General features: G+C 48.7%; 2 protein-coding genes and 1 long non-coding RNA gene across 3 annotated transcripts; 2 read left to right on the plus strand and 1 right to left on the minus strand.

The window, feature by feature from the left end:
* Positions 1–2,470: 2,470 nt before the first annotated feature.
* HOXD4 (homeobox D4) lies at positions 2,471–5,077 on the plus strand. The gene is made up of 2 exons (XM_027733695.2): positions 2,471–3,927; positions 4,331–5,077. The coding sequence occupies exons 1-2, from the start codon at positions 3,519–3,521 to the stop codon at positions 4,633–4,635; spliced, it is 714 nt and encodes a 237-aa protein (XP_027589496.1). The 5' UTR covers positions 2,471–3,518; the 3' UTR covers positions 4,636–5,077.
* A 10,102-nt stretch (positions 5,078–15,179) lies between these two features.
* HOXD3 (homeobox D3) lies at positions 15,180–20,181 on the plus strand. The gene is made up of 3 exons (XM_027733690.2): positions 15,180–15,196; positions 18,412–18,957; positions 19,430–20,181. Exons 2-3 carry the CDS (start codon positions 18,462–18,464, stop codon positions 20,179–20,181), a joined length of 1,248 nt encoding a protein of 415 aa, XP_027589491.1. The 5' UTR covers positions 15,180–15,196; positions 18,412–18,461.
* A 2,270-nt stretch (positions 20,182–22,451) lies between these two features.
* Positions 22,452–24,999, minus strand: LOC120324585. Its single transcript, XR_005566004.1, has 3 exons — positions 24,882–24,999; positions 22,800–22,929; positions 22,452–22,646 (listed from the first exon to the last, which is right to left on the minus strand). It is a non-coding gene; the product is annotated as an uncharacterized LOC120324585 (long non-coding RNA).
* Between the last annotated feature and the right edge of the window lie 2,116 nt (positions 25,000–27,115).

Raw genomic sequence — 27,115 nt, forward strand, 5'->3', positions numbered from 1 at the left:
GAAGACTCTAATGTGGATTTAAATGTTGTGAAGGCACGGGAATGGGTATCAGAGCTTAGGAAGGCAATCTTTTATTGTAGGGCTTTTCGCACCACAGATGGTCCTGCTTGAGTTGCTCTGGGGGAACCGAGAGGAGGGCAGCAGATAAACGTGCATCAGGAAATGCTGTTGAACCTTTCTGGCTGTAGTGAGGAGCTAAGAGCATCAGTCCTGGTGTTCTAGGCTGAGACTGGCTCGTCTCTCAAAGAGGGAAAGAAAGCTTGCGATATTTGGAGATGCATTAGGTTCTACACTGCCCTCCCCGCTACTACCAATCCCACTCTGACCGAGAGCATGTAGAGGAGAGGAACTGTGTTTGTTTGCATTTCCCCGTTTCCTCTCCCTGCTTCCTGATAAATAACCTATTTCATTGCCTGTGCTAAGCTTCTCCTTGTCTTTTTGCCTTACGTGGCTCTATTGATTTTCAAGCCCTATAAATACGAACTAAAGAATCGCCTTCAGCATTGCAGTTTTAACTGTATTCCATAGGTAACTTTCCTCCCCTCGTAGCTCAGCCCTGCGTTACGTAGATGTCCTTGGCATTTTATTCCGAGGCTGGCCCTAGACGTATGGATTACTTGTTTTCTGCTAACGTACATTTAGCATACTGACTAGGAACCAGAATACAAAAACCCTGATAGATCAAAAGTATTTTGTATGGGCAGAAGAACAGGAGGTGAATATATAACGCTTTTGTTCATCAATAACTCTTTGGCTTTGACCTGTCTGAGCAAGTCGTGCAATAAGGTGAAACGCAGGTCACAGCGTCTAACAAATATGAAAATGTGTAGTATTAAGCAGAGCGGGGAGCTGCTGCTTCCCCAGACCCTTCGCTTCTCCCTGGGCAGCCCTCGGCGGGCTTGTCCGCTCCTGGGGGCTGCCCCAAACGCGAGCTCGCACTGGGGGGCGGGGGGTGTTACCCTGCCAGTTCAGCCGGGTGGTTAATAACCCCCGCGGAGGCGGGGGGTACCCCCTCCCCTCAGAGAAAGGAGGAGAAAGCGGGGCGAGGCGCTTAAAATAGTTGTGTGGAGATTTAAATAAGCCGGGGGGGGGGGGGGGGGAGGATTAAGGACACAAAGTCGCTTCGAGTTGCACTTGCTGTGAAGAAGGCACCACAGCAGTGGTAAGAAAGCAGATGTTTAAAAATAGCATCTCCCAGATCAGGCAGTTGGGAGTTGGAACCAGGCAAACAAACTGGTACACACCGCTCGGATAAGCGCAACACCCCCAAATCCACCCTCCGCAGTGGTTGGATGTATCACACCCGCACCATTATTTGTCCTTATGGTGCCTGTTTTAAATAGTGGAAGGAGAAGAGGTTGACCGCAGGACAGCAGTGAGGAGCTGGGTCAGACACAATTCATGAACTTTTGTACTCCTGTGTGCCGCTGTCGACAAAGTAAAAATAATGAAACTTTGTGATATGTTTGTAAATGATTTCGGATGACCTCTCGCCCTGCCCTTCACCATAAACGCTACGGAGGGGAAAACCTGGGAGGGTGCGAGGCTGCGGCTCGCGGGCAGCTCGCGGGGATAATAGCTAGACCAGCATAATGGGATGAAGGTAAATTTGGAAACTCTCTTCTTCCCGAGAGCAACTAACTCCAGCCTTTAATCTCATCTTTTTCACCAACCGCTGTTTCTGTTGTCGACTGTTTTACTTCTGTTTCGTTTGTGGTTTTTTTTTTTTTTTTTTTTTTTTTTTTTTTTTTTTTTTTATTCTTTTTTATTGGGGGGGGGAATTCTGATTATGGAGAATCTCTTCGGATTCGTGTTAGTCTAAATAGTTAAAGACTCCTTTCTAAATTACTTTAACCATTATTATTCTAAATAGCACAATTTGACCGATCAGGTCAGTTTTCCGTAGCGAGGACGTAAACGGCAGAGAATTTAAAGAGAACGGCAGGTCTTTCTGAGAATTTGGTAGGCGAAATTCGTCGTTATGATTTGGTGGAGACTCGTATAGCTCTATTGCAGCAATTATAACAAGGATGAATCTTTTCCGAAATCCCACCTTCCTGCAAATCCGTATTTCAGAACTGAGTCCCAGCAGAGTAGTTTACATTCCTCAGAAGACAGTAAGAAACTAAGAGAATTGCAAAGACCTGCTATATTATAGATGAAAACAGAATGTTATTACGTTGTCTATATATACCCTGTAGAACCGAATTTGTGTGATATTCATATAGTCACAGATTCGATTCTAGGGGAATATATGGTCGATGCAAAAACTTCACCTTTCTGCAAATGGTTAGAAGTTTAAATACGGGTGGAATCAAGAGGCATGTGCGTGCTGAACACTCAAAAATTATAAAAGTTTTGCTGCCTCGCTCCTAATTGCTAGGTTTTAGGACTTTTTTTTAAACTTCAATTGTCTTTCAGTCCTAACTTTCACCGAAAATCTGTGAATTTAAACAATTAATCTCACCAGAAGCTACAAATTTTCGGGGGGAAGGGGGGAGGAGAAAGAAATTATTTACCAATCAGTGAATGACTCTTTTAAAAGATACTCATAAATTAGCTAGATATGCCAGACGTTAGCAAAATTTCTCTGTCAAGGGTCCAGATCACACCAAAATATTTACGACAGCAGCAAAAGCAGCCTTCGTCTGACTGGAATGTATTTACTTGTGCTCCAGGCATGATATTGATGAATGAAGACCGAATTTATCTCATTAAACCCGTGATATTTTTAACCTAATTAAATGACGTCACCAGTTCAGTTGATTGAACTTTAGTAGTTAAAAGTGAACTGTTTCTTGCCATCTGTATGATTTTACATATATACATGTATAGATTTATATTTATACGTTGGCGTTTGCGTCTGTGCGCGCATACGTACGCACACGTATATATTGAGACTTGAAAGTGAATGAGAAGTTACTGATTGCCTAATTTTATTCAGCAGAACTAAATTCTGGTAACTTTTGGATGACCTCTGCGAGACAAAGACAGGACAGATCTATTGTACATCATATTACCCTCTTCTTTGACGGCTTTTCTTTTCCTCTACTGCTTAGCAGTTTCCTCTTTTTTAACCCCGCTTCAGCTCATCGCTCCGTATATTCCTTTCGATTTTTTTTTTTAAATTTTATTTAAAGCAAGGTACCAAGCCCCGGCGGTGATGCTGGCTGGTAAATCCGGCGGCGGGTCTGCATCCCCCGGGGCTGGGGGAAGCCGGCTCAGACAAAAGGCTGTGGGCAGGGCAGCGGCCACCGCCCCGGGGTACCCCTACACCTCCGGTACCTGGTTTGGGGGTGCGGCCCGCCGGAGAGGGGGGTCACCCAGTCAGAGGGATGTTATTGAGTGGAATCGGGGAAAATGCGGGGAAATGCGGCGGTGGGCGCCCGGCTCCCCATTGGCCGGGCCGGTCACATGCCCGCCTAACTTTATTCAGTTGACAGCAAGTAGGAGGGCTCTATGGCAGGGGAAAAAAAGACAACACGAGAAAAATTAGTATTTTCTACCTTCAGAAATTAATGGCCATGAGTTCGTATATGGTGAACTCTAAGTATGTGGATCCCAAATTTCCTCCTTGCGAGGAATATTTGCAGAATAGCTACCTAGGCGAGCAGGGGGCCGAGTACTACAGTGCCTCGCAAGGCTCTGATTTCCAGCACCAGGGACTCTATCCACGGTCAAACTACAGCGAGCAACCCTTTAGCTGTAGCAATGCCCAAGGCTCTGCCGGGCAGCCGCGGGGTCACGGACAGGAGCAATCCGGCCCGGCAAGCCACTTCCCCGGCCCAGCAGAGCATTGTCCACCGCCTCCAATGTCCAACTCGCGAGCCTGCAGCCAGCAGCCGGCCCTCAAACCCCCAAACGGCTCCGCAGTTAAGCAGCCAGCAGTAGTTTATCCCTGGATGAAGAAAGTCCATGTAAACTCGGGTAAGGATCCTCTTCTTACTTTGCTCTTCTACCCTGCTTCCGATCGTCCTCGGCGGCGCTTGCCCGAGCCCCTGCCAGGCTCGTGGACGAGCTTTTTAAGCCGAGGTGGCCAATTACACTCGCCATAAATTTTTATTGCTGAGGAAATAGGCTGTTGGCCACGCGGGGCTTTGCCGTGCAGGATAAAACTCCATTTTAGGAGCCTGCTAGAGGCTCCCAGACTACCTAGCTGCGTGTGCCCGTAGTGCCTGCCTCAAACGTGGGGGAGAGCAGCCCGTCCATTGTAAGCAACTGGGACGAATCCAGCCCGGCCACATGCTCGCAGCTCATAAGGTTTTCTTTTGTAAAGTCGAACCGGCAAGTCAAGATTAGCTTTGTAAAGTTCTCCGTATTTTTTTCCCAGTGAATCCCAATTACAACGGAGGGGAACCTAAACGCTCCCGCACAGCTTACACCAGACAGCAAGTCCTAGAACTGGAAAAAGAATTTCATTTTAACAGGTACCTGACCAGGCGCCGCCGTATCGAGATAGCCCACACTTTGTGTCTCTCTGAGCGCCAGATCAAGATCTGGTTTCAGAACAGAAGAATGAAGTGGAAAAAAGATCACAAACTGCCCAACACGAAGGGCAGGTCTTCTTCATCTGGTTCAAACCCCCATTTACAAACTGGTTCCAAGGACCATCAGACTGACTTGACAACTTTGTAGAAGAGGTGAAATTTTCCATTTCATCCTTCGCTTCTGACCAGTACTGTACATAACTGACAGTGCCCAAGCAGAACCTGCATGTAGCAGCTAAGGACACGAGAAACTGTCATCTTTCTTTAAGGTACTGTTGTACAAAGGAGACAAAATGACGCTACTTTGGACTTTATTTTATTTGCCTCTTCTAGCACAACTTAAAAAAGGAAAACAAAAAAAGGGGAAAGAAAGAGAAAGGGGGAAGAAAAAAAAACAAACCATCACGCAGGCAGTGGGAATTGGGAAAATATTAAATGAGACCTTCTGTCCTTAAAAAGTAATAAATCATTGAAAATGAAACTGTCCTGTGTTTCAGTTTTGAATTCGAAAGTGAAGATTGGATGCTTTATTCTGGGATTTATACTTTTAATTGTCTTTCTATCCCATGCAATTTGGGCACGGATGCATTTTGGGCAAGTTGAGGACAGGAAATTCATAGTATAGTCTTTTATTTGAACATAAAGACTATTAAATGTGAACTTTTTTTGTGCTGCTTTACCTTTCTTGGTGTGATGAAAATACTTGCTCATTTCCATAACGTCTCAGAAGGTGTGCATAGGAATTAAGTGAAAACGGGTTATTTTATGTTCTGATAGTGGTAGCGTATTTATTTATTTGTTACATAGAAGAGTGAAGACAAAAAGAAAAATAGTCAAACCAAAAACGGGGAAGAGGAGCTGAAATACAGTGTTTCTCCTTCCCAATCTCATCAACACATATGTAATGTTTACTTGTCTTGAACGTACACAACTTTCTTGTCCCCCCTTTTTTTATTATTTTCCTCCTTTGTGAATAGGAAAAGCGTCCCTGCTCCTTATCGTGTGCCATCCAGAGCTTACAGGCTTGAAATCTGTTTCCAAAGTCTGCTGCTCAGCGCTGTGCTTTAAACCATCAATACCTCATTTTAAAAATGGAAAGGGGAAAAAAAAGAAAAAAAAGAGGGGAGACCACAAAAAACACCTCCTCCCCCCCCAAAAACAAACCCAAACCCCAACAAACTCGAAACAAACAATAGAACTACCACCGTCACCAAAAAAAAGTGAAAAGTTAATGTGATTTCTGATATAACCTGAGCCATTCAAAGCTGAAAACTGAATACATTATTTCAAGCAGATTTCAAATTTCTTTTCTGCTAAAGAGAGATAGGCTATGTTGGCTGCTGTCTTGTTTTGTTTTAGGTTCATTTTGGTCTGTTGGATTTTTGTGGTTTGGGTTTGTTTAGGTTTTTGGTGTTGTTTTTTGTTTGTTTTAAGAACAGTGATTGTTTTTAAGCAAACCACGACACATGACTGCAACGGTTGGAAAGCTCAGCAAGTTGCTTTCATGGAAAGAGGAAAGGCTTGCATGGGAATAGAGCTCGTCTAATACTGATTTGGCCCTGACTGCTGGTTGCCAAAGTTTTAGTGCGCTGTAACTACGAAAGCCAACCAAACCAGCTCCCTCAGCCACTTACACCTCCGCTCAGGCGATTTTAAAGCTCAGCCCTTATCTCCTGTACCCTCAGGGCAGCCTGGGAGAGGAACTATATAGTCGAAATTGTAACGAGGTGGTCCCTTTATTAAAGAGAAAAGGGGTAAAGAATGAAACTCATACCAAAACTGAAGGGAGGTGGAAAGAGCAGGGGCTGAGTTAACGTGCCCTTCTCCAGGCTGGGTGCTTCCCATCGAGGACTCAAGGCTTTTGGGCTCGCTCGGGAAAACAGCGGCCAAAATGGGATTAAATTAATTCGAAAATAAAAAGCGAACTTTTCAACAAGGGTGTATTCAGCAGTGTTAACTGTGGTCAGCAGTTAATTTCTGCCTTTTTCTCATTCCTAGAAGTCCGCAAAGTGTCTTTAAGACTTGCTCTTTTGTTTTAGAGCCTGGAGAAAACTCTTTGTTCTTCCTTAGGGTTAGCCCAGTTCTCAGACTTGCACATGGCAATACTTGAATATCTCCACGTCGTGATATTAAAGATGGATATTCCCGCATTATTCGCATCATTGTTTCTATGACAAAAAGCACCGAGTTCATACATAGTAAAGACGTCTTTTTTTCTGGCGCCTTCACGTTGAGAAGCTGAAAAGGTATTTTACTGAAGTTCGGCTAAATTGCAGGAACAGGTTCACCCAGAGGACAAATTTTCTATTCGATTAGTTGTATTTCAGCCGGGAAGAGTGACCTCTAAACCCTTAACCTTTTGGACCCAAAATACCCTTCCCTTTCTCTGGTATGGAGAGCAGCTAGCAGCAGGGCTTGAGGAGGGAATTCCTGAGACAAGTTTTCAAGTTTTGTTACACCAGGTTCCTTCGGTAGTGGCCTTTCCTCTCCAGAGCTGTTCAAAGCCATCCTTTCACTCTTCAGACGAATCTACGAAAATAAAGGGGGGGAAAAAAAGGGTGTGGAGAAGTAAAACCTCTCTAGCTGCTCTTCTTGAAAATCCCCCTCCCGGACCCCCGCTGTTTACTTAAAGTCTGTGATAAGTTGACTGCGAGCAGGGAAAATGTGTTCTGAGAGAGAGACACCTACTTTGGCATCTGTGGTACAGTTCTGGAAAATAATGGCCTCGGATAAGCAAATCCTTGCTTTGTGCTTCTAATCGACCGAGATGGCTCCCGAAGTTAAAGGACCAACTTCTGCTCCCAGATTACCTTCCCCCGCCCACTGAAGTCAAACAGGGATGTAGCTGCGAGCAGAATTTGTCTCATTGTCTTTTGAAATGTTAATAACTCCGGGACGAGTGTTGGGTTCAGCAGGCACAGCTCTTACAACCCTGTTTGCAAGCACCCTTTGAGCGAGGCCGGGGCACTATAGGTTTACATAGGTGTAATTGCGCTGTAAGATCGGAGAATACTTGAAGTGGAGGCAGAAAGTACCAAAAAGAAGTAGTTTTCAGCTGCCAATGCTCTGAAGGGTCAGGAATGTCTGTAATAGCGACCAGGAGCACCCACTGGTTCTTATCTCCGGTGCAAAACGAACCTGAGGTTTATTTTTTAGTGGTTTAAACCCTTCTCCAGAGATATTTTGTGTATGAAGCGAAGCCGGTTATTTTTGTTGATCATGGGTGAACGTTGTGGATTGGAGCCTTTGTTAAACGGTCGCATTGTTCAGCAAATATTCTCATCTCTGTTAAAGTGTGATGCTTTTTATAGACTTTGCTGATGTTTTGCTGCCATTGATTAAAGCGTTATTTATACTAACTGTCGCCTGTAGTTTTGATGTAAGATCTCCACATAATTTCGAAATAATAAAAGGTGTAGCGAAATAGATTCTGGTTTGTACCTTGAACAAACAGTGCTTACAAGGTAGATCTCTCTTCTGTGAAAATGCTGGTCCCTCCCATCATTACAGTGTTAAAAGATGAGTGACTCTGCATAGCATCCTTCCAAATGTCCCTTTGAACAGGTTTGCTGTTTGCCCCAGCCATAATGGTGTGACTCTAGGCCAAGCTGGAGTCTATATTTACTTTTAGGCTGCAGTTAAAAGTGCCTGTCATCCATTTGCTGCTGCTTTGCATTTAACAAGCCCTCCTAGAATGACTCCCGGATTTCTGCATGTGTGGTAGGAGTCAAGGAGCCACACCTGAAGTCACCTCGATCCCCACGCAGATGTGTGCCTTTTAGGTGAGTCCTGGAAGGAACCAATGCAAGAAAGAAATGGAAATTTCAAATTGCAATGTAGAGACTAGCTTTTCCTGAGCAGTAACTCTCATTTTGACAGTGGATGCAAAAGGAAGATCACAAGAAAACACAAACTTGGAGATTTTAAACTTTCCCCTGCAACTAAGGCAAACATTTTTTTCTCCCCTGTGTAAGCACCTCAGACAATAACACATACATCTAGCCAGGAGAAGTCGATCGCACTATTTTTGTAATAAGTACTTGTCACTGAGGGCTTGTCCTCTCCTGGAGCGTGGTCAAGGCACGAGTCCAAAAGTACAGTCTCTGGCTCAGCCCAGCCAAGGAGCAGGGTGCACAGCAGAAGACATGTGTCTCTACTGCCCGAGTGCATGGAGGGGAGCGTGAGGGTGCCTTTCTAAGCATACAGTCGCTAAGTTTAAATATTGAGGCGTATTTTGTGATTACACCTTCTCTCTCTCCTCTTTAATAGCTCCTCCTGTTACTCCCGATACATCAATACAGTTCTGTATATTATATCACCACTAGTCGTTAAGGTAAGAATGAAGAGGAAAGGCAGAGTCAATAGCAAACCCCACTCACTGTACAGTACAGTAAATAGGGACCTCTCGGTGCAGAGCCACACCGCTTCCAACGGCCATGTTTGTTAGCCCTTTCCCCTGATTCTTTTTCCTTTTTTTTTTTTTTTTTTTTTTTTCCTCCTTCCCCCCAAGCCTAGAGACCAAAATAATCTTGCTAGGAACAGTCATAACAGGCAGAATTTCAAAGTGCAAGGAAGATGATAAGAATAGATTTCTACAAGTCCTGACCACGTGATTTGCGAAATAATTAATTCAGCACGTCCCTTAAGAAACACGGAGTCGTCATTAATCTGCCAAGCAAAGGACTCTATCAGACTTGAAAACTGAAGAGATCCCAAGAATATAATATACAAAGAGTGCAGTCCCTCTCCCTGCACACCTAGCTCTTTGGTAGCTGCTGAAAAAGAGACGCATGGTACGTAAATATTTTTTATTTTTATTTCTCCTTATTTAAGCCTTAATGAACTCAGCTGTCAAACACTTGACAAATAGGGCACGCTGCTTCCTGATTTCCAGCTCGGCAGCGGCCGGGAACCGGACCGGGCGCAAGCGGTGACCTTTGCTTCCCAGGGAGCGGGGGAAAGAGGACGAGCGCGGAGCGCCGCGGAGCACCGCGGAGCAGGGAGGCTGACCGCCCGCCCGCCTCCTGGGGTGGCGGCGCTGGCCGCGGCTGCCTGCGCGGGGAGGCGCGGAGCATCGCGGAGGAAACAATGCGACTGTCAGGGCAGCCGTTGCCCGGTCCCAGCGGCGGGGAAAGGCCCTCAGCTCCTTCGCAAGCAGGGTCGTAAATTTTGCCGTGCGTCTTTGACAGCGGGGCCGGAGCCAGCGCCGAGCGCGCCTTCCCCCTGCCGCCCGCACAAAGGCCGGCTCCGGCCCCGCTGCCCCTGCCGCCCTGCCCGCTCCTGCCCTGCCCGCCGTCCTTGCTCGCCCGAGACTCGCAGCCCGGCGCGGGGCTGCGGGGGACCTCGGGCGAATCCAGCCCCCCAAGCGGGCATGCCGGCTTTCGAGTCCCGGATCAATAGCTCGGAGTAGGGGAAAGTAGGATTTGTGTTTTTATACAAAGCCACTGCTTGTAAACTCCATAGAATATGGACGACGAGTCTGAGATTTCTCTGTGAAATCCCAATCATCTGGAAATACCTTCTGCAAACAGGATATTCTCTATTATCCCTTGCTGGAGTAATTTCTAAAAAAACCTAGATTGTAGCTTTTTATTGCTTCCGTTTCGGAGGCAGGACAGAGACAAAGTTTCCTATGTTATGAATTATACATTCAAACAATAACACATTAATTCAATTATTCAAAGATGACAAATGTTTATGTGCTTTGCTAGTGACTAAGGAACAGATTTGCTACTTCACGAGGACTCCTACGTTTTTATCAATGAAGTTTTATATTATCCTATTGGGCCGGGAAAGAAACCAAACTCCACCAAGACAAGCAGTAAAATGGACCTGAACATAAATCGTAGCCCTTTCATAAGAGCGTTTATTCTCGCATATAGCCCAGGCTATTTTATCAGTTTGACAATTGCCGGAGTTGTTGTTATAAATCATCATAAGTAATTCCTGAAAGGGTATGAGGCTGCTGGGGGGCGGGCGGAGACTGTAAATCTTTCTGTTTTATTGCTCTATGAACATATGCTCCGATTGAAGAAGTCTTAGATCCTTACTGGAGACAAATTCGCGCAAAGCTGGAGTCCCACCAGCCAAAGGATTAACATTTCCTTAATACTTTTTCAGTCCCCTTTACGATGTCTTAATTCTGGTGGTGGCGAAGGTGCTTCTTTCTTTGAGCCGTCCCCTCCATGCTCACGTTAAATTTCGTCTTTTTTTTTTTTTTTTTTTTTTTTTTTTTTTTTTTTTTTTTTTTTTTTTTTTTTTTTTTTTTTTTTTTTTTTTTTTTTTTTTTTTTTTTCCCCCCCCCTATACTCTGAAAAGACACCCTAGGGCTGTGAGGCTTTTTTCCAGGGGGTTCCGAACCGTTCTCCGAAAAGACGTTTTCTTCTGAATCCTCTTCGTGCTCTTTGCTCGTGTCCAGCTTCTCCCTCGCATTTTTGTGTAGGACGTGAAAGACCTCTCCGTCATCCAAAATGTCTAAACAGCGGCCAGAATTATGTTCGGCTTTGTGTGTATGTACACAAGTATGCAGAACACGCTGTGCGTGTAGGGGTTGCTGTATGTACACACAGACACGCGAGCGCGGGGGGCTCGGCAAAACTACCCAGACACCGAAATATATGGCTGACGGAAGAGGATATAAAGAACCATTACCTCTTACTTGAGGCGAGATTTAAGTGCATCATTTCGAAGAAATATAGGATTATAAATCCGAAGCCATACACAATAATTTACATTAAACTTATGTTTCCATCACTGGACTCCAATCTTTTTATAACTGGTTTGCAAAGTCAGGAAAAGCAATGTAATTTAGATAAATGTTACAATGCACTTATGGTTAGTATTGTAAGGTAATACGTTACTGTCACATCCCCATGCTTTGGATGGTAATGAAATCATAGCAGATGTTAGATTAGGTGTGGTGTATTTATAGCTACAGATATGTTAGAAAAATCAGAGGAGCTAATATATGTGTGTATATATATATATGCATATATATATAAATTTTTTGCCGAACTGGAATTGTTAGGGAGCTTTGTTGGCACACATGACGGATATACACCGTGCTTGCTCTATGTCTCTTCATACACACAGAGAAGGGAGGCAGGATCAGGGCAGACACACACACGCACAAATGTCATAAGGATTTTTTTCCCGGCGCTTGTTCAGCCTCCAGACGGGTAGTCCCCGCTGCCCCGCATCTTCCCGGTACGGAGAAAGCAAAAATTCGCGCACACCAGTGGGCCCCAGCGCCTATCCGCCAGAGCAGCGCCGCTGCGGAGCTGCCCCCGGCACAGGCCCTGGGCCGCAGCGAGTCCCAAATACCTCCTCCGTCTCCGCTGGGAATTTCTGCGCCCTGGGATCATCCCGCGGAATTCACCTTTTCCCGGGCTCCGCCGGCCCCGCGGGGCGCGTAAGTGCGGGCGGCGCGGCCGCGGTGCGGAAGGAGCGCGGGCTGGGCAGCGCGGCCGGGCGGGCCGGGGCGCGGGGGGCCGCCCGCCCCGCGGGGCCCGGCGCGGCATTCCCGCTGCGCGGGGGCGCGGGGAGCGCGCCAGCCTCGGCCCCGGCGCGCTGCTCTGCGATCACGTGGGCCAATATGCCTGTATTTTAAGGCAGTGCCTATATTTCTGATTATAAAGGGATTTCTCCTGCTCGCCCCCAAAATTCATCAATGGCCGCACGATTTAAAACCAAAACAAACCAGGAGCCGGCCAATTGCTGTCGTTGGTTCCAGGACGCTGATGGCTAAAGGGTTGTGTGTTGATTTTTTTTTTTTTAAAGCCCAACAAATTCCGATTTCCACTCGCTTTCTTTTATTGGTAGTTGAGCCTGAGCCTGTTTTCGTTCTATCGGGAATTCTGGTGTATGGAAATGTCTGTAAAACCGCAAGATCAGGTTTAGGAGAGTATTGTCTGCAGACAAAGGGTGAAGGATATATTCTAAGAACTGCAAGCGCAGATCCTGAAAAGTGAGGAGCCCAGGTTTATGATAAATTGATACACAGGTAAGCAACTGCATGACAAAATGGGACGTTTAACCGCAGGGGCTGTATTATCGCCTTTACTCAGAGATGGTCTGGAATTTGTTTGCGATCTCTGCCCATAGCGGCTGCGACTATATGGAGTGGTCTCCACTTCCTTGAACGTTTTAAGCTGCATCTTCTTTGTATTATGTTCTTTAAATAAAAAGTGGAGTCCTTTCCAAAGGCTAGAGGATTACGTTTAACCCTATCCTTTTCCTAGTTTTGGGTGGTTTCAGGAAGGGAATTACAAATAAGCAAAGAAAGGAGGGAGAGACAACTTTGCTAGATGCTCCCATTGCCAAAGTAAGATTGAGCATCACGTTAATGCGTTGCCGTGGATAGCCGGGCAGGGGGTAGCCGTGTTGATTTGTAAAGGGCGATTTAAAATAGGCTCATCGGTAATGTAGCTCTTATATAGAGTCTCTTAAATATTCGTGCCAAGTGTCTTCCCGAACCTTTTTCCCTCTCCGTGGATTCGTTTTCCTTAGTGGCTGCTGTTTTCCTCCCCTAGTTGTTTTAGTGCTGCTATTACCGGTATGCTCATGCCTTCGAGTTACACATGCTGTTTGAAGCACGGCTTGATATTTATCTACTGAGAAGTTTCTTGTCCTGCGTTTGTGTGGTTTGATCAATAAGGTTGTGGGAAGACGCCTGGGGGGGACCGGTGTCTCTCTGGGCGAACTAGGGATCTGGTAGCGACCACACAGCCTCTCCCAATACACTTATATTTCAGCTCCCTCTTGGGCTGTTGCAACTGGCCCGGCTCTCCCAGGAACTGGTGGCCTGCGTGGAGCTCGGGTGAACTCTCGGTCGTCTGTTGTAGAGCTCCTGCGTAAAGCCCGGAGTTGTGCTGTCGAGCAGGAGCGTGTGTAAAGGCTGTAGCAGACCCTGACCGCCCCGAGTCACCCGGGCGAGTCCTCCGCGGGGGTCGGAGTGCCCCGCGGGAAACAGGGCGGGAGGCGAAGGGAAAGGGAGAAAGTTAAGGTGTTTATTTTTTTATTTTTATTTTCTATTGCGTGTTGCTCTGCTCGATCAGAAGTTAAAAGCAGTGAACATTTTTCTTAGCTGTATGCCTCCAAGCTGCTGGCCTGCCAAGTTAGTCAGCTGAATCCAATTACTGCAAGCAGCATTTCATTTGGCTCGATGGAAGCACTCAGTTATAACTTCACCTAAAATTTCAATAATATCTATACTGGTCCCGCACCTAAATAATTCTAAAGACTTCCCTGGGTTTAGCTCTGGCAACGTCTTCTCCGAGAGCTGGGAGTCGAGCACAACTCCAGCCTGCCCGGACTCCTCTCTTCGCAGTACAAACTTTGGGGGCTCTTCCTGTGGCCGTGGAAATCTTGGTATTTGGCCAAGCTCTGGCTAAATAAAGCATGTCTAGAGCAAGAAAGCTATCGCTTGTGAGGCTGAGAAGCTGCTTCGGAAAGGGATGAGAAGTCGATAATTAATTAGTCACGAAATGAAAACTTACCGTGTTAATCAACAGCGGCTAACAATGACTCGGTTTGCAATATTATGATCTCTCCGCTCAGGGGCTAAAGTGCAACCCAACTTAGGCTGCCTTCATACACTCTGTAAAGTGCTATTTCTAATGAACTATCTTGAAAAAAAATAAGGCACTTAAAGTTGACGTACGCCCACGTGAATATATTATATAAGACGTTACCGGGACAGGCCCGGGCCAGGAACCTGAGAGAGCATCATGTGTAATCATGAAGCTCCACTTCCCTAACTCCTGTTTGCCAGCATAAATTAAGGTGATTTGGAAGGGGAATGTAGCATCCTACTGAGTTTGGTTAGGGAGAGAGAAGACTTGGTGGAAAGTTGTAAGGTCTGTTGTGTTGTGAGCTATCGGAGGCGCTTCCGTTGGTTGTTCATTAAGTGGTGAGTTATTGCTGTACGAGCCAAAGGTCATTTCAAAGGCTTATGGTGGCTAGATATCGTCTTTATAATGACCTGGGCTTCTTTGTGGGGGATTTTCTGGCACTCTTAAGTTCTTAAAGTCCTGAATCGACACATTGCACAGCCAAACGCAAAATGCTAATTTCGAGACACAAATATTTGCGGTGCATTTCCAGTGCTGGGGCTTCTTCGCTTATCTTTCTCTCTGTCTTATTTGGGGTCTAGGGGGGAGAAATGGAGAGACACCCGCGCTAGCTTCGTTCCGCCGAGGGCTCCGCGGGCCGTGGGTGCGGGCGCGGTGGTTGTGACCATCGAAGGTGCCCGCAGCTCCCCTGCAAAGGCGTTCCCGGACCCTCGTGCGCTGCCTCTCCGCGTCTCGGCCCCCGCTGCGCGCTCGGGGAGGCGGGCGCGGCTTCGCGGCCGGTGTGCGGGGCCCGTCGGAGCGGCTGCTGCAGGCCGCACTGTCCGGGTCCGACCCGCAACCGGAGTATTTTGCTCGTTTGTTTGCTCCCCGCCTCTCTCAAAGCGCTATTAATAAATGAAGAGAAACATCTGCCCTTTGTCTTGTAAAAGGTCTGACGCGGACGGAGAGACACGGTGAGGGGCTGAGGACGAGATGTGCATTTATTAACAAAGTCCTAAGGAAGAAAGTCCAAAACAAAGCAGTTTCCGCTGAGAGTTATCACTTCTGTTGCAGGTCCGTGCCCACGGATTATCCAAAGGAACCTGAAGATCCTACTCACACAGTTAAAGTCAAAAATCAAGAAAAAACATAAGTGTGGTGAGTTCTCTAAATTTCCTTTTCCATCCATCTCTCGCTTCCCCTATCGCGACAAGCCCGTCACAGGGAGCACAGCCCGGCCCCGGCCCGCCGAGCCGGGCCCTCGCCCGGCGGCTCCCGGTCTAGCCCTCGCCGGCGGCACCCGGGGCGCGCCGCCGCCCCCCACGTCAGATAATGAACAGCCCGTAGAAAGCGGCCCCTGCTCCGCGGGAGCCGAGCCCGGCTGGGGAGCAGCCAAGCCCTGGACCCAGCCGCGGGGAGCGGATGGCTCCCTGGGGGGGCTCCGTAGCTGGTCTAAGAGGCCCCACGGCGACCACCGCTCCGTATCTCGTGGGGCTCCTTCGCGCTCCCCAGAGCTCTCAGCGCCCTCAAAGACGAGACATCCCTCGTCTGAGGCTCAAGCGCAGCCCCACCGGTGGGTGCCCAGCCCGCGGCCGGGTCCGGCGGCGGCTCCAGCGCTTTCCTTATATACAGGGTTGCCCCGGGCCGGCGGCCGGGAAACGTGCCGAGCGGGGGATTCTTTTGCCGGGCTCCCTCCTACGCGCCGGCTGCTTTGCACTTCTGAAAGTGCCGGGGCTTGGGAAGTGTTTTCCTTTTCATTCCTGGCCGGAGCGTTTACTGCCACGGCGCTAGCAGTCATAAATTTTGTTACAAACCGCAATGACAGGTGCATTGATATGCACCCTGAGAGCTCCGGCTGCTTTAATAACCGCTTCGCTGGCCACTCTCACCGCCTCTTATTTATTCGGTATCATATTAGATATTGATCCGAAGCAGAATTAAGTGTAGTGGAAGTTTTAGTGGAGAACTGCTTAATATGAAAGTGTCGGGAGGAAAGCGCCTGGCAGCGCCGGGCCGGTGTCACTGTGGGCCAGCCGCATTCCGCGCACACGCGCGGGTGGACGCGTGAGCTCCCGGCTGCTCCCCGGGCAGAGTCGTTAGAGGGCCGGTATCCCCCAAAAGCGCTGGAACCAGTGGCAGGACAAAAAGTCTCATCGTCATGTGCAACGCCTAACAGTTCAGATGAGGTTAAATCTTTCTGGAGAGGAGGAAGGGAAATCTGAAACACAGACATGGATACTTTGCGGTTTCCTACCCTCAGTGCCTCCGAGCCCACCTCCCACAGCTCGGCCTCACCATTTGGATGTCACTTTTTTTTTTTTTTTTTCCCCCTTGAGGCTGTTTCTGGCCAAACCACCAAGTGTTGAGCCCCTGCTTTGGTGTTACCTATAAAAACATCACCCCAGGCCTTGCACTCGTAGAAAAATCAAACCCTGGAAAGGTCTCACTCTTTCTCTCCCTCTCTCTCTTTTTAAGATCTAAAGATGAGCCACCAAACAGTTGAGCATTGTCCATGTGATTTATGGCCCATAGCCTCCTTTTTAGGTTCAAGCAGAGTTCACAAGCAGTTGGTATTTCAGAAAAGAAATAAGGCTTTTAACAGCTTAACAGCAATATTCTTTCTTAAGATTCTGCGTATTCTTTTGGGAACTATATTTCACAAGGCACATAAAAGCCTACGTTTAGGCCAGTGTTGTGCTAACAAAAGTCCTCAGTCCAGACCGCTCTTGAAAATGTAGATGATAGAAGTGGGAAACAAGTGATAGAGTTATTTGGACAAAAATACTTTCAAGACTCGCCAAGATTATCACAGTGTATTAAAACTCATCTGTATCGCCACCGTTCATTCCCATAGACTTTTTAAACTGAAATTTTCCAGGAGAGAAATACAGTTCTTTTCCCGTTTCCATCAGCTTCAAAGATCATCCCAAGCTTTTGTTCAGGGAAGAAAAGGACCCCGGCGTTTTGTGACATGGGATAAACCTGCAAGAGGGGCCGCGGATCGCAGCTCGCTGAGGTTATTTTTACTTACAGAGATGTGTTTCCCGGTGAATTTTAGAGAACATATAAGCGGTACTTGGCGGGACCAATTGCTGGGGGAGAAAAAGGAATACTGTGGTAGTATTGTTTAAGTATAGGCTGGAGAATTATAATTATCGGACGGTGTTCAAAAATTTCTATCTACTCTTCTCTGGTACGTTAATAGGCTTAAATCCTGCAGAAATACAACAAATCTTAAGATGCGTTGAGTTACACACTTACATTGCCAGGTGAAGCCTGTGCTAATTTACAAAATTACCAAAAATGTCGGAGAAAAGCCCTATACAACAAGAAAAATAGGAAGAGGGAATATTAGAAAGCCGCAACAAAATGCGGAATAGTTTCCATGTTGTACGAAACGCAGAGAAGTTTTGGGAGCAGCAAGGAGGAAGGCAACAGCTCTGCCCCAATATATCTGCCCTAGGGGGACCTTGCGTTTTCGGTGTGAGCAGCCTGATGTGGGAGGGCGCGAAGGGGAGCGCCATAAATTTACAGGCTGGAAAAAGAAAAGAATCCTCTAAAAATGATCTCAAATGTCTCAGGTTCTTTCTACTGGGTACAAATAAAAAGGACGAGAAACGCTGGGTGAGGGAATTTAATTAATCACAGAATTAAAATAGGGGAGCTGACCTGAGACTTCCTTTATAGTGCAAAGTGAAGGGAGTGAATGGCGCCGGTTATACTTTAACTCTGGAGGAATCCAGGGGAAGAAGAAGGGCGGGTTTACAAAGGGGACGGGATTTTTCTGCCTCTGCCCGGCCGCAGCCCGGGCTCCATCCATCATGTCAGCCGTGCACGGCCGTGCGCACGCGTGAGGCGCGGGGGGCGCGGGTGCTCCCGGCCGAAATGGGCCGGTGGGTCTCTGGGGACACCACCCAGCACAGTTGCTCACTGAGGGCCCTTGCCTAGAACCGCGGAGGGCGATCCAGCCAAACTCGAGCGGGAACAGACCAAAGACAAAACAAAGCAATGAAACATGCCCCAGAATGCCTCAAAAGGTGGCCTGTAGAAGTCCCACCAATGTGTCCCCGTTCCCCCCCGGACCATCGCTCTTGGGTGACTCTTTCACTGCTGTGCCTCGATGCTTCCCTGGTGTACTCCGCTCTCTGCCTGGGGTGCCCCAGTTTGCACGGGCTCCTGCCTGGTGACCCTGCTCCTTGCCTTGTGCCCCCTGCTCTTAATCTGGTGTCTATTGCTCTTTTCTTGATGTCCCCTGCTCCTTCCTTGATGTCTCCCAGTCCTCCCATGGTGGGGAGGCTGAGGCTGAGGGTGCTGGGCTGAGGGGCTCCCCCCACTGAAAGCCTCTTTTGTGTCCCCGCTGTTTCCCTCCCCAGGTGGCTGCGAGTGGCCTGGGCCGACGACGTGAGGCGCAGGGCGGCGGTCAATGTTATTTGAGCGGGGGCCGCGGGCCTCGGCGATCGCAGAGCAGAGGATGCAGAAAGCCGCCTACTACGACAACGCGGGGCTCTTCGGGGGCTACACCTACAGCAAGGCCGACGCCTACCCCTACGGCGCGGCCCACCAGCCCTACGGCCAGGCCGGCTTGGACAGCGAGTACCCCGGCTCCGCCTGCTCCGTCCAGGGCTCGGCGCCCGGACGCGCCCCGGCCCACAAGGGCAGCGAGCTGAGCGGGAGCTGCATGCGGCCGGGCGGGGGCGGCCCCGGGGGCAGTCAGCCCCCGGGGATGGGCGAGCAGCAACCCCCGGCCCTGCCGCCCTCCTCCCCGCCCAACCCCCCTCCCAGCGTGCCCCCTCCGAAAAAAGCCAAGGGGGGCCCAAACTCCTCGGGCTCGGCCACCACCACTCTCAGCAAGCAGATATTCCCCTGGATGAAGGAGTCCCGGCAGAACTCCAAGCAGAAAAGCACCTGCGCCCCCCCAGGTAGCCCAACACCCTCGCCCCAGCCCACTGTTTGCCCAGGGGGTGGGGCTGAGCCCCTGGGGCTGAACCCCTCTGGCTGAACCCCCTGGTCCCGCATCTTGTCCCCTACTCCTCCAGCTACTATCGCCTACACACCCCGCTCGGGGGTCCCGGCCCTGCCGGGCGCTGTAGCTGGGGCAGGCTAGGGGCTCCCGCCTCGCTCCCCCACCAGCCCAGCGGCGGCAGGCGCAGCCCCGACGGCTCTCGGTAGCGCCTGGACGGGGGGCCGCTGGAGGTCTGTGGGGGGAGCTAGCTGCGGGAGGGTGTGTATGTCGAGCAGCGAGGGGTGGGAGGCCACCCCCGGGTTCCCTGTGCCCACTCCCTGGGTGCCGGCAGAGCGAGAGGGGACGGCGGGTCTCCGAGGGACCCCGGGAGGAAGGGGAGGGGGGGTTTTCTAGGGAGACCAACGTGTCTTTGTGCCTCTTCCCCGCAGGAGAGAGCTGCGAGGACAAGAGCCCCCCCGGGCCGGCCTCCAAGAGGGTGCGCACAGCCTACACCAGCGCGCAGCTGGTGGAGCTGGAGAAGGAGTTTCACTTCAACCGCTACCTGTGCCGACCGCGCCGTGTGGAGATGGCCAACCTGCTCAACCTGACCGAGCGGCAGATCAAGATCTGGTTTCAGAACCGCCGGATGAAGTACAAAAAGGACCAAAAAGCCAAAGGCATCATGCACTCCCCCGTCGGACAGTCCCCGGACCGCAGCCCCCCCCTGAGCGGCCCAAACCACGTCGGCTACTCCAGCCAGCTCCCCGGCGTCAACAGCCTCAGCTACGACGCGCCCTCGCCCACCTCCTTCGCCAAGTCCCAGCAGAGCATGTACGGGCTGGCCGCCTACACGGCGCCGCTGAGCAGCTGCCTGCCGCAGCAGAAGCGCTACGCGGGCGCGGAGTACGACCCCCACCCCATGCAGAGCGGCGGCGGCGGCTTCGCCAACCCCAGCCTGCAGGGCAGCCCCGTCTACGTGGGGGGCAACTTCGTGGACTCGATGCCAGCCTCAGGCCCCATGTTCAACTTGGGGCACCTGCAGCACCCCTCCTCCGCTAGCGTGGACTACAGCTGCGCCGCACAGATCCCCGGCGGCCACCACCACGGACCTTGCGACCCCCACCCTACCTACACGGACCTCTCCTCTCACCACACCTCTCAGGGACGGATGCAGGAGGCGCCCAAGCTAACGCATCTGTAGCGGGGCGGCGGCCGGCGGGGCCCGCTCCCCTCTCCATTACCTCACTTTTCTGACGGGACAGTGTTACTGTGCTCTCGAGTGCCAACAGTATTAGTGGATTTGTCTCCCCTAGCAGCTCCCTTCTTTCTTCCGCACCCCCGAGTAGGTCCGTGAGCAGGAGCCTTTCTCTTAGAGCTGTTTTAAGCATGACAGTGCAATATACTGCCAACCGAGGGACTGATAAGCTGGTAATGATGTACTTGAAGGTAAGTCTTAGAAATGCCGTAGTGTTAGCAGCGCGTCATGCTGAGGTGTTTTAGACCAGTCGTAAGCCGTGGGAACTCGCCCGCGTGTAAGCTTATTTCAGAGAAGTTAATTTATGAATTCCTCCGTAACGTAAGGATCACATTGGACTAAATGATATGTATTTATTATTTTAAGCGAGACATTTTTTGTATCACTGATTATTTATCCTCGTCTTAATGTATTTATGTGGGTATTTGTAGAGTTTCTTCACCAGTACTTCGGGAGAGCGATTCAGGTCCGTGGTGACTTACATTTCACCTATTTAGTATAATCGGTCTGAGCTAGTTGAGAGAGTAGTCTTGAACAGTTGTAACAGTGGCTGGTGTTTGTAGTTTATGTAAGGATTAATTAAGACAGCAAGTCGTAAATCATTAATAGAGTAAAACAAACTGTGGCATCACACAAAGAGCCATTACACTTAAAAAAATATTGAGAGTATTTTTAAAGTATTTATTTCTAATCGGCTGGCCCCACTCGAGCGCCTCGGTGGCTTGGCTGGCAGCTGGCTCGGCCGGGTGAAGCCACCTTTAGTTGGAAGCGCAGCCGCTTTGATGAGGCCATCTACAAAGCGGGGCTATTGGCCATCTTGTTTCAGATCAAATCCTGCATACAAAAACCTCGGTGAGGTTAACATTTATTTATTGGCTGGGTATCTATCGCACGTATTATTATTTCGGTGGGCTTTTTTTTTTTTTTTTTTTTTTAATTACACTCTGGCTATCTGAAATAGAAATTAGAAGCTTAGAGAGCAAAAAAATTAGAAACCCTCTGATAGTGCTAATTTCATTAGGGTCTCCATAGCAATCCGTGCAGCAGCTGCCGCCTCCTTTGTTATTTTTATACTGTTGTCCTTATACTAACCATAAATCAATTTTTAGACATCTTTGGAAGCCCAAGCTTTTCCTCTTGGTTTTGTTTTGGTTTTGGGTTTGTTTTTTTCATAAAAATAAACTTTGAAAGAAAATTGACAATCAGATACACACAGCCGAAGGGAGACGCCGGGACAGGGTCCGGGCAGAGGCCGGGCGGTGCCACCGCGCTCCCCCGGCACCCGGCGAGGACGGTCCTGCCCCGCCTGACTGCGGCAGAGGGGCACCGCCGCCTCCCTCTGACACGAACAGGACAGTTAACAAGGGGAAGGAAAAAAAAAAGAAGACAAAAAATAAGAGAAAAAAAAAGGGAACGATGTTCTGAACCCTCGTGTTTCCTCCTCTCTAGTTACACGGCTGTATCGAACCCCTCGCTGGATTTACAGAGATTATTTCTTTTGTAAACGCTGTTATTAAAGTCTCTTCCTGACAGTACATGTCGCTCCGAGAAAACCATTCTTCTCTCTTTCTGAAAGTGTCGAGTTAAAGATTAATCCAAACTTCTGTATTCCCCACCAAAGTGTCTGATGCGTCACTTTCCAGTTTGACAAACACTGCAGCTCCTATTCCATCCTCTAATGACAGGACCTGGCATTCCTATTGTTCGAAATATTTTACCACCTCCAATCCTGGTCAACACAGACAAGTTTTCATTATTTATTCTTCTTTTCTTTCCCATCCCTTCTTCCTTTCTCACCATCTGGTATTTATGTTCGGCTGAGCAGTAACAATTCAAAATATTACTTAGGGTTTTATTTTCCCCTCTGGGCGATTTTAACAATGCTGCGCTAAATTAAAAAGTGTATCTTTTGTTAAATTTCACTTTTAACCAAGCAAATTCGGATATATGTGTTATAGATCTGTAAACGAAACAGAACAGAATAAACTACTTTTTTTTTGGAGACATATTTTGACAATTTTAAGCCCTGAAATTGCTTTCTATGGAAGTTTTCACACAAATTGTTTCTTAGGAGCTCCATCCAGGAGTAAACAAAACATAGAAACAACACAAAAAGTAATGCTAAAAACCACTCGTAATTTATACTTCTATAATATTCCATAAATATATATATATGTTTGTCTCTCCAAAATTTTCTGTAATCAATGTACCCACAACTGAAATTGTCCACGTAGGTTTTTTGTGTGTTCTTGAAAACACAATATATTTTGCATCACCTGCTTCTGTCTGCAAAACGTCAAGGCACCACTATTTCTGCAGGGTAACCCAGTGTTCTCCTCCCTTTTGCTTCATGCTCTGTAGGCTGTTCTTCAGTGTCTGCTCTGACTTACACTGTTAGTCCTTCATTAAATCTGCTAAGAAAGAAAAGGCTGTTTATAGATAGCCCTTCCCCAGATCTGAGGAAGAAGGGGGTTTCAGAGGAACCCTAACCACAAACACAGTGTTACTGAGGCACATTGCCCTGAATTATTTTAATATTGAACAGAAAGACGGGGTCTGCAGACCTGGTTTCCAGTGGGGGAGGAGGAGGAGCATGCGTGAGGGGGAATCTTCTTGTAAATAAATTCACTTTCTTCTCCATGACTCTGGCAGAGGCGTCTTGTTTGTAATGCGATAGAAGTCTGTGATGATAACCTAATTATTAGAAGTAATGTTACTTTAGCGAGATCACTGGCATTTTTACAATGTTTGTACAAGCATCAGCAATCCAGAAGAGAAATACACTTTGGCACAAGCCAGACTTTTTCTTGGCCCATCATTTAAAACCCATAAATTATAAACAACCCCCTTTCACACTCAATAGGAACTTAGCTCCTTTGCAGCAGCATCTGATGTGATGAACTCCAGTCACCTATTTAAAACACAACTACTCAGGCAAGGCCGGGCCTGGGTCTGATTTTACCCTCTCCTTTCTTTACAAATAGGAGCCATAGCACCCCTTCCTCTCCTTCCCTGCTCCCTCCATCTGCTCCAGACCCATAAAAGGGTCACTGAGTCAGGGCCTCTAAATGCTGGCAGTGCTGCTGCAGTGTTTGGGATAAGGAGCTGCTGACAGCACTGGTTGAGAGATGTCAGGAGTACACCAAGCTTCAGTGAGGCCATGCAGGTTCTCCTGTTCAGATTAGTGGGTTGTTTTGGCCTTTACGGTAACCCACTGTAATGGGTTTAATGGGTTTGCAGCAGTTTCCCCGCTGCAAAAAGGAGAGAGGCTTTGTGTTAGCTCCCTGAAGCCAGTGTGGGGCTGAGCTGCCCTTTTGCACCCTGTTTCTTTTGAGGGGGCCTCATCCATGTCCCACTGCCTCTGGTCTGGTGAGCAGCACCAGGGCAGGGGAACTTAGGCACAGCCAGGGGCTCCCAGGGATGTCACAGTCTTGTGTCATTTGTGTGGGGCTGGGAAAACAAAGCCAAATGTCTCCTGCTCCATTAGCAAGTGCTTCATGGTCAACCAATGCAGGCTCCCAGCCCTGGTCTCTGGGAAGGCCAGGGAGGGACTCCAGGGCATCCTACATGGCTACCACTATGAGACCACACCTGGGTCACCTGGGGCTGCAAGCAACCTCGTTCAAAGGTGAAGAGAAGGCAGCTGGCTGCACACTGAGGAGGCAAGGACAGGCGGGGGGAGGCTGGCTAAGAAAGAGGGAGCCTACTGGTACCCACTAGAAGTTCTCCGAATTACTTGGGGACCAGCTGGAGCACTGGAGCTGCATGGTAAGAATTCTGAAGGCAGGATCCACCACTGGGTTCTCTGCATCCCTTCAGCCCCATTAGAAGACCAGTGAAACAGCCTGCTGGTTGGTCCAGGCATGAAAGGGTCTACTTGACTAGGGAAAAAAACAGGGCAAAGGGTATGGGGCTGCTGGTCTACCACTGGGAAGGTGCCTTGCTCACAACTGTTGGCTGAGGAGGGAGGGAAGGAGCTGCAGGTTGTAATGCCCTCCTTCTATGTGCCAGCCTACCATGTGTGCCCAGTGGCCACACACAAACAGCAGCCTGGTGAAGGCACAGTGTGCTGCACGCTGGACAGGCCCAGACACCCAGCACTGCCACCGCAGACCTGCCTGGGAACAAAAGCTGGAGCCAGATGGGCAGCACAAAGGGGCTGGTGCTGCTGGGGCAATTAGGGCTGTGGTGGTTGGCTGGGCACCACATGATGACCTCTGCTTTTAAAAAGTGCATGATGGGCTGGATCAGAGCTCCATTGGCTGCAGTCACGTTCCAGGGATTGAGTGGCAAGTTAATCCCTGAATGGGCAACATCCCTCTGTTCCCCTGTGAGAAGCAGCAGCGGGTAGCTGTGGTCCTTGCTGGGAGTGGGGCTGGAAGAGGAGTGAGGGGGCTGGCTCTATTAAAGGTCATCAATCACACAAAGAGCACTTTCTACTTGACAGTGGTTCCTCCTACTTCTGCTTGGGCCTGAGCCAGCTGGGACCTGAGCCGAAACCCCATCCAGCAGAAGCACAACCCAGCCCCAAGGCCTGAGAGCCATGGAGTAACATGGCAGGGCAGGACCGAGCCCCTTCATCAGGGGCCTTTGTTGGTTTGTCTGTGTTAACAGGGCCACTGCTTAAACCTCCAGTGTTTACTTACCTCTCTTCAGGATGCCCACCCACGCCCTAGCTGTCTCCACACCATGGATGTACATCCCCACGTACCACTGAGAACCGGCTTTTCCCCCGCTGGTAGTGTTGTGGCAGCAGAGAGGCAAGGCTATGCTTGAGCCCGACCTTCCAGGTCTGGAGGCTGGGGAGGGATATGTTGATCTCCCGTTTGTTACTTATTGTGACAAGTGCAGAGGGTGGAGTCTTGCTCCAGAGAGGAAAGGCAACATGTTCCAATCTCAAAGCAGTGTCTGTGGCTCAGGGCTGCCATTGCCTTCAACACACATACTGCTCAAGCAGCTTCCCTAAGGCATTGCTGGTAAGTGTCTGAAACCACCTAGGGCTTTTTGGCCAGGCTTTTTCCTATATCATGTCTTGGTTTCACAGTGGCTATCTCAGGCTTTGCAGTGGCCCACACTTCCAGAAACATGGTGACACAAGGAATCATTTGGACCATTTTCCTCACAGAGGTTTTTGCCCCAGCAGCTTCCCTGTCTAGTGCCATCACTCCACTGCTCATGCAGACATCCCTAAACCTCTCAACCATTCTTAAATTGCCTTTGACAGCATCATGTTCTTCACACTCTTTTTAACCCACTTTTCTTCTTCCTCTTTCTGACTTCCACAGAGTCCTTCCTCTCTCCCATTAGACTCTTTGTAAAAAAACAACTGCAGTTGTTCTACTCTGTATCACTGGAACTTAGCTATTTAAGTCTGAACACTGTGAAATTCGGGGATGTAGAAAAAGCCCTCCCTCAAAAGCCAGGACATCAACAAGAGATGTTTTGCCTGTATTTAGCCGCTGATTTCTGCTTTTGTCACCCTTGAAGAATCCTGCAAAAACAAACAGGTAATGAACAAGAAACTTGGTAACAGAATCCAGCTGGGTAAATGGAAAGATCATATGTTGGTGTGAACAGAGACAGTTCTTCTAGCATTTAAAACAGTCTTAGGTGTAACAAAACCAGTTGCATTCTGCAAACAGAAGACTCGAGTAAAGCAGCAGCCCTACTCTTTCCTTCCCTGTGGGCAGGAGTTTTTACAGCAGGGGAGACTGAAGAGCAGAGATACTCTCCTGCATGGACATTCTTTCTCTGCTGAAGACAAAGCCTGGTGTTCCCTGGCTTCTGATTTTTCAGAAGATGACATTTTCCAAACTGCTCTGATTGCCATGGGTGTGCTGAGCAAGTTTGCATCATCCAGAATTCAACCTCTCAGAATGTATGTTTTCCAACAAGGTGTATTTGATTTAAACGGTTTTTCTATTTCATAGCTCCGAAAATGGAAATTTAGGTGATACTCCATTACTAGTGCAGCAGGGCAGCACAGCCCGTAAGAGTGAACAAGTCTGTGCCAGGAGAACACCTAGCTTCAGGGTTTTGGGCTTTCAGTGACTGCTGTGTCTGTAAACTTGAAGTCTAGCCTTAAAGCAGTAATCTGTATAGCCAGCCTTTGCACTGTAAGAGTTGTTTTATAGTAGATGGGCAATAAGCTGGGGAGATAGAAGACCATGTTGCTGGTCAGAGCCCATATGCAGGGAAATGCTACTGTATCCTTGCAGGCCTGTGTATGCCTGTTCCAGAGATGTGTCCTCTCAGGGCCCCTTGCAGGAAAAAAACCCAATCAGACCTGCTCTGAATCATCAACTAGGTGTAATGGTGGGGCATCTGGGGCTGAGCTGCAGAGCACAAGTCTCTATAGGAAAGAGTTGAGGCTGAGTCAGTGAAATGGTCTGATTATGTCTCCCCATGGTGTCCCTTCCCTGTCATCAGCTCAGCCCTCTGAAATCTGCAGAAAATCCAATAGAATTTTTCCTTCTCTGGGGATTCTGGCTGCCTTTGAGTGGTTGGCACCATGGCACCATGTTTAGTCCTCACAAAATTTGTGGCCTCTTCCTGACCACAGCAAATAGCATTTTGGCTGAGAACTTGTAGCTGTTGAGTGGAAGGCACTGGATGATGGATGAAGGCATTTAAATTTCTTGCGTTTATTTAGAAATAAAATATTTTTTAAAATAAAATACAACCCTTGCATTTCCCAGCTGAGACCACATCCACTTCTTAAGAATTAGAAGGTTGCCTGTCTAATTTCAAGCAAAATGATAGCCCTTCTTCATGTTGTCTGTCCAGTTCCAAGTCACCGAAGGCCAAGCGAGCTCTGGCCAGCACATCCTTTTCTGTTCTGAACTGCACTGACACGTGGTTATCAGTTGAGGTGTTGGAT

This window comes from Pipra filicauda, unplaced genomic scaffold (assembly GCF_003945595.2).
Source record: "Pipra filicauda isolate LSUMZ 115617 unplaced genomic scaffold, ASM394559v2 scaffold5_size6683894_pilon, whole genome shotgun sequence".
In the NCBI taxonomy this organism is placed as follows: Eukaryota; Metazoa; Chordata; class Aves; order Passeriformes; family Pipridae; genus Pipra; species Pipra filicauda.

What these genes read in the sequence shown, in the direction of transcription:
- HOXD4 (XM_027733695.2), top strand. Translation starts at nt 3,519, where the DNA reads ATGGCCATGAGTTCGTATATGGTGAACTCTAAGTATGTGGATCCCAAA. An exon ending in GAAAGTCCATGTAAACTCGG is followed by an intron (nt 3,928 to 4,330) that starts GTAAGGATCCTC and finishes TTTTTTTCCCAG; the next exon opens with TGAATCCCAATTACAACGGA.
- HOXD3 (XM_027733690.2), top strand. Translation starts at nt 18,462, where the DNA reads ATGTTATTTGAGCGGGGGCCGCGGGCCTCGGCGATCGCAGAGCAGAGG. An exon ending in AAGCACCTGCGCCCCCCCAG is followed by an intron (nt 18,958 to 19,429) that starts GTAGCCCAACAC and finishes TCTTCCCCGCAG; the next exon opens with GAGAGAGCTGCGAGGACAAG.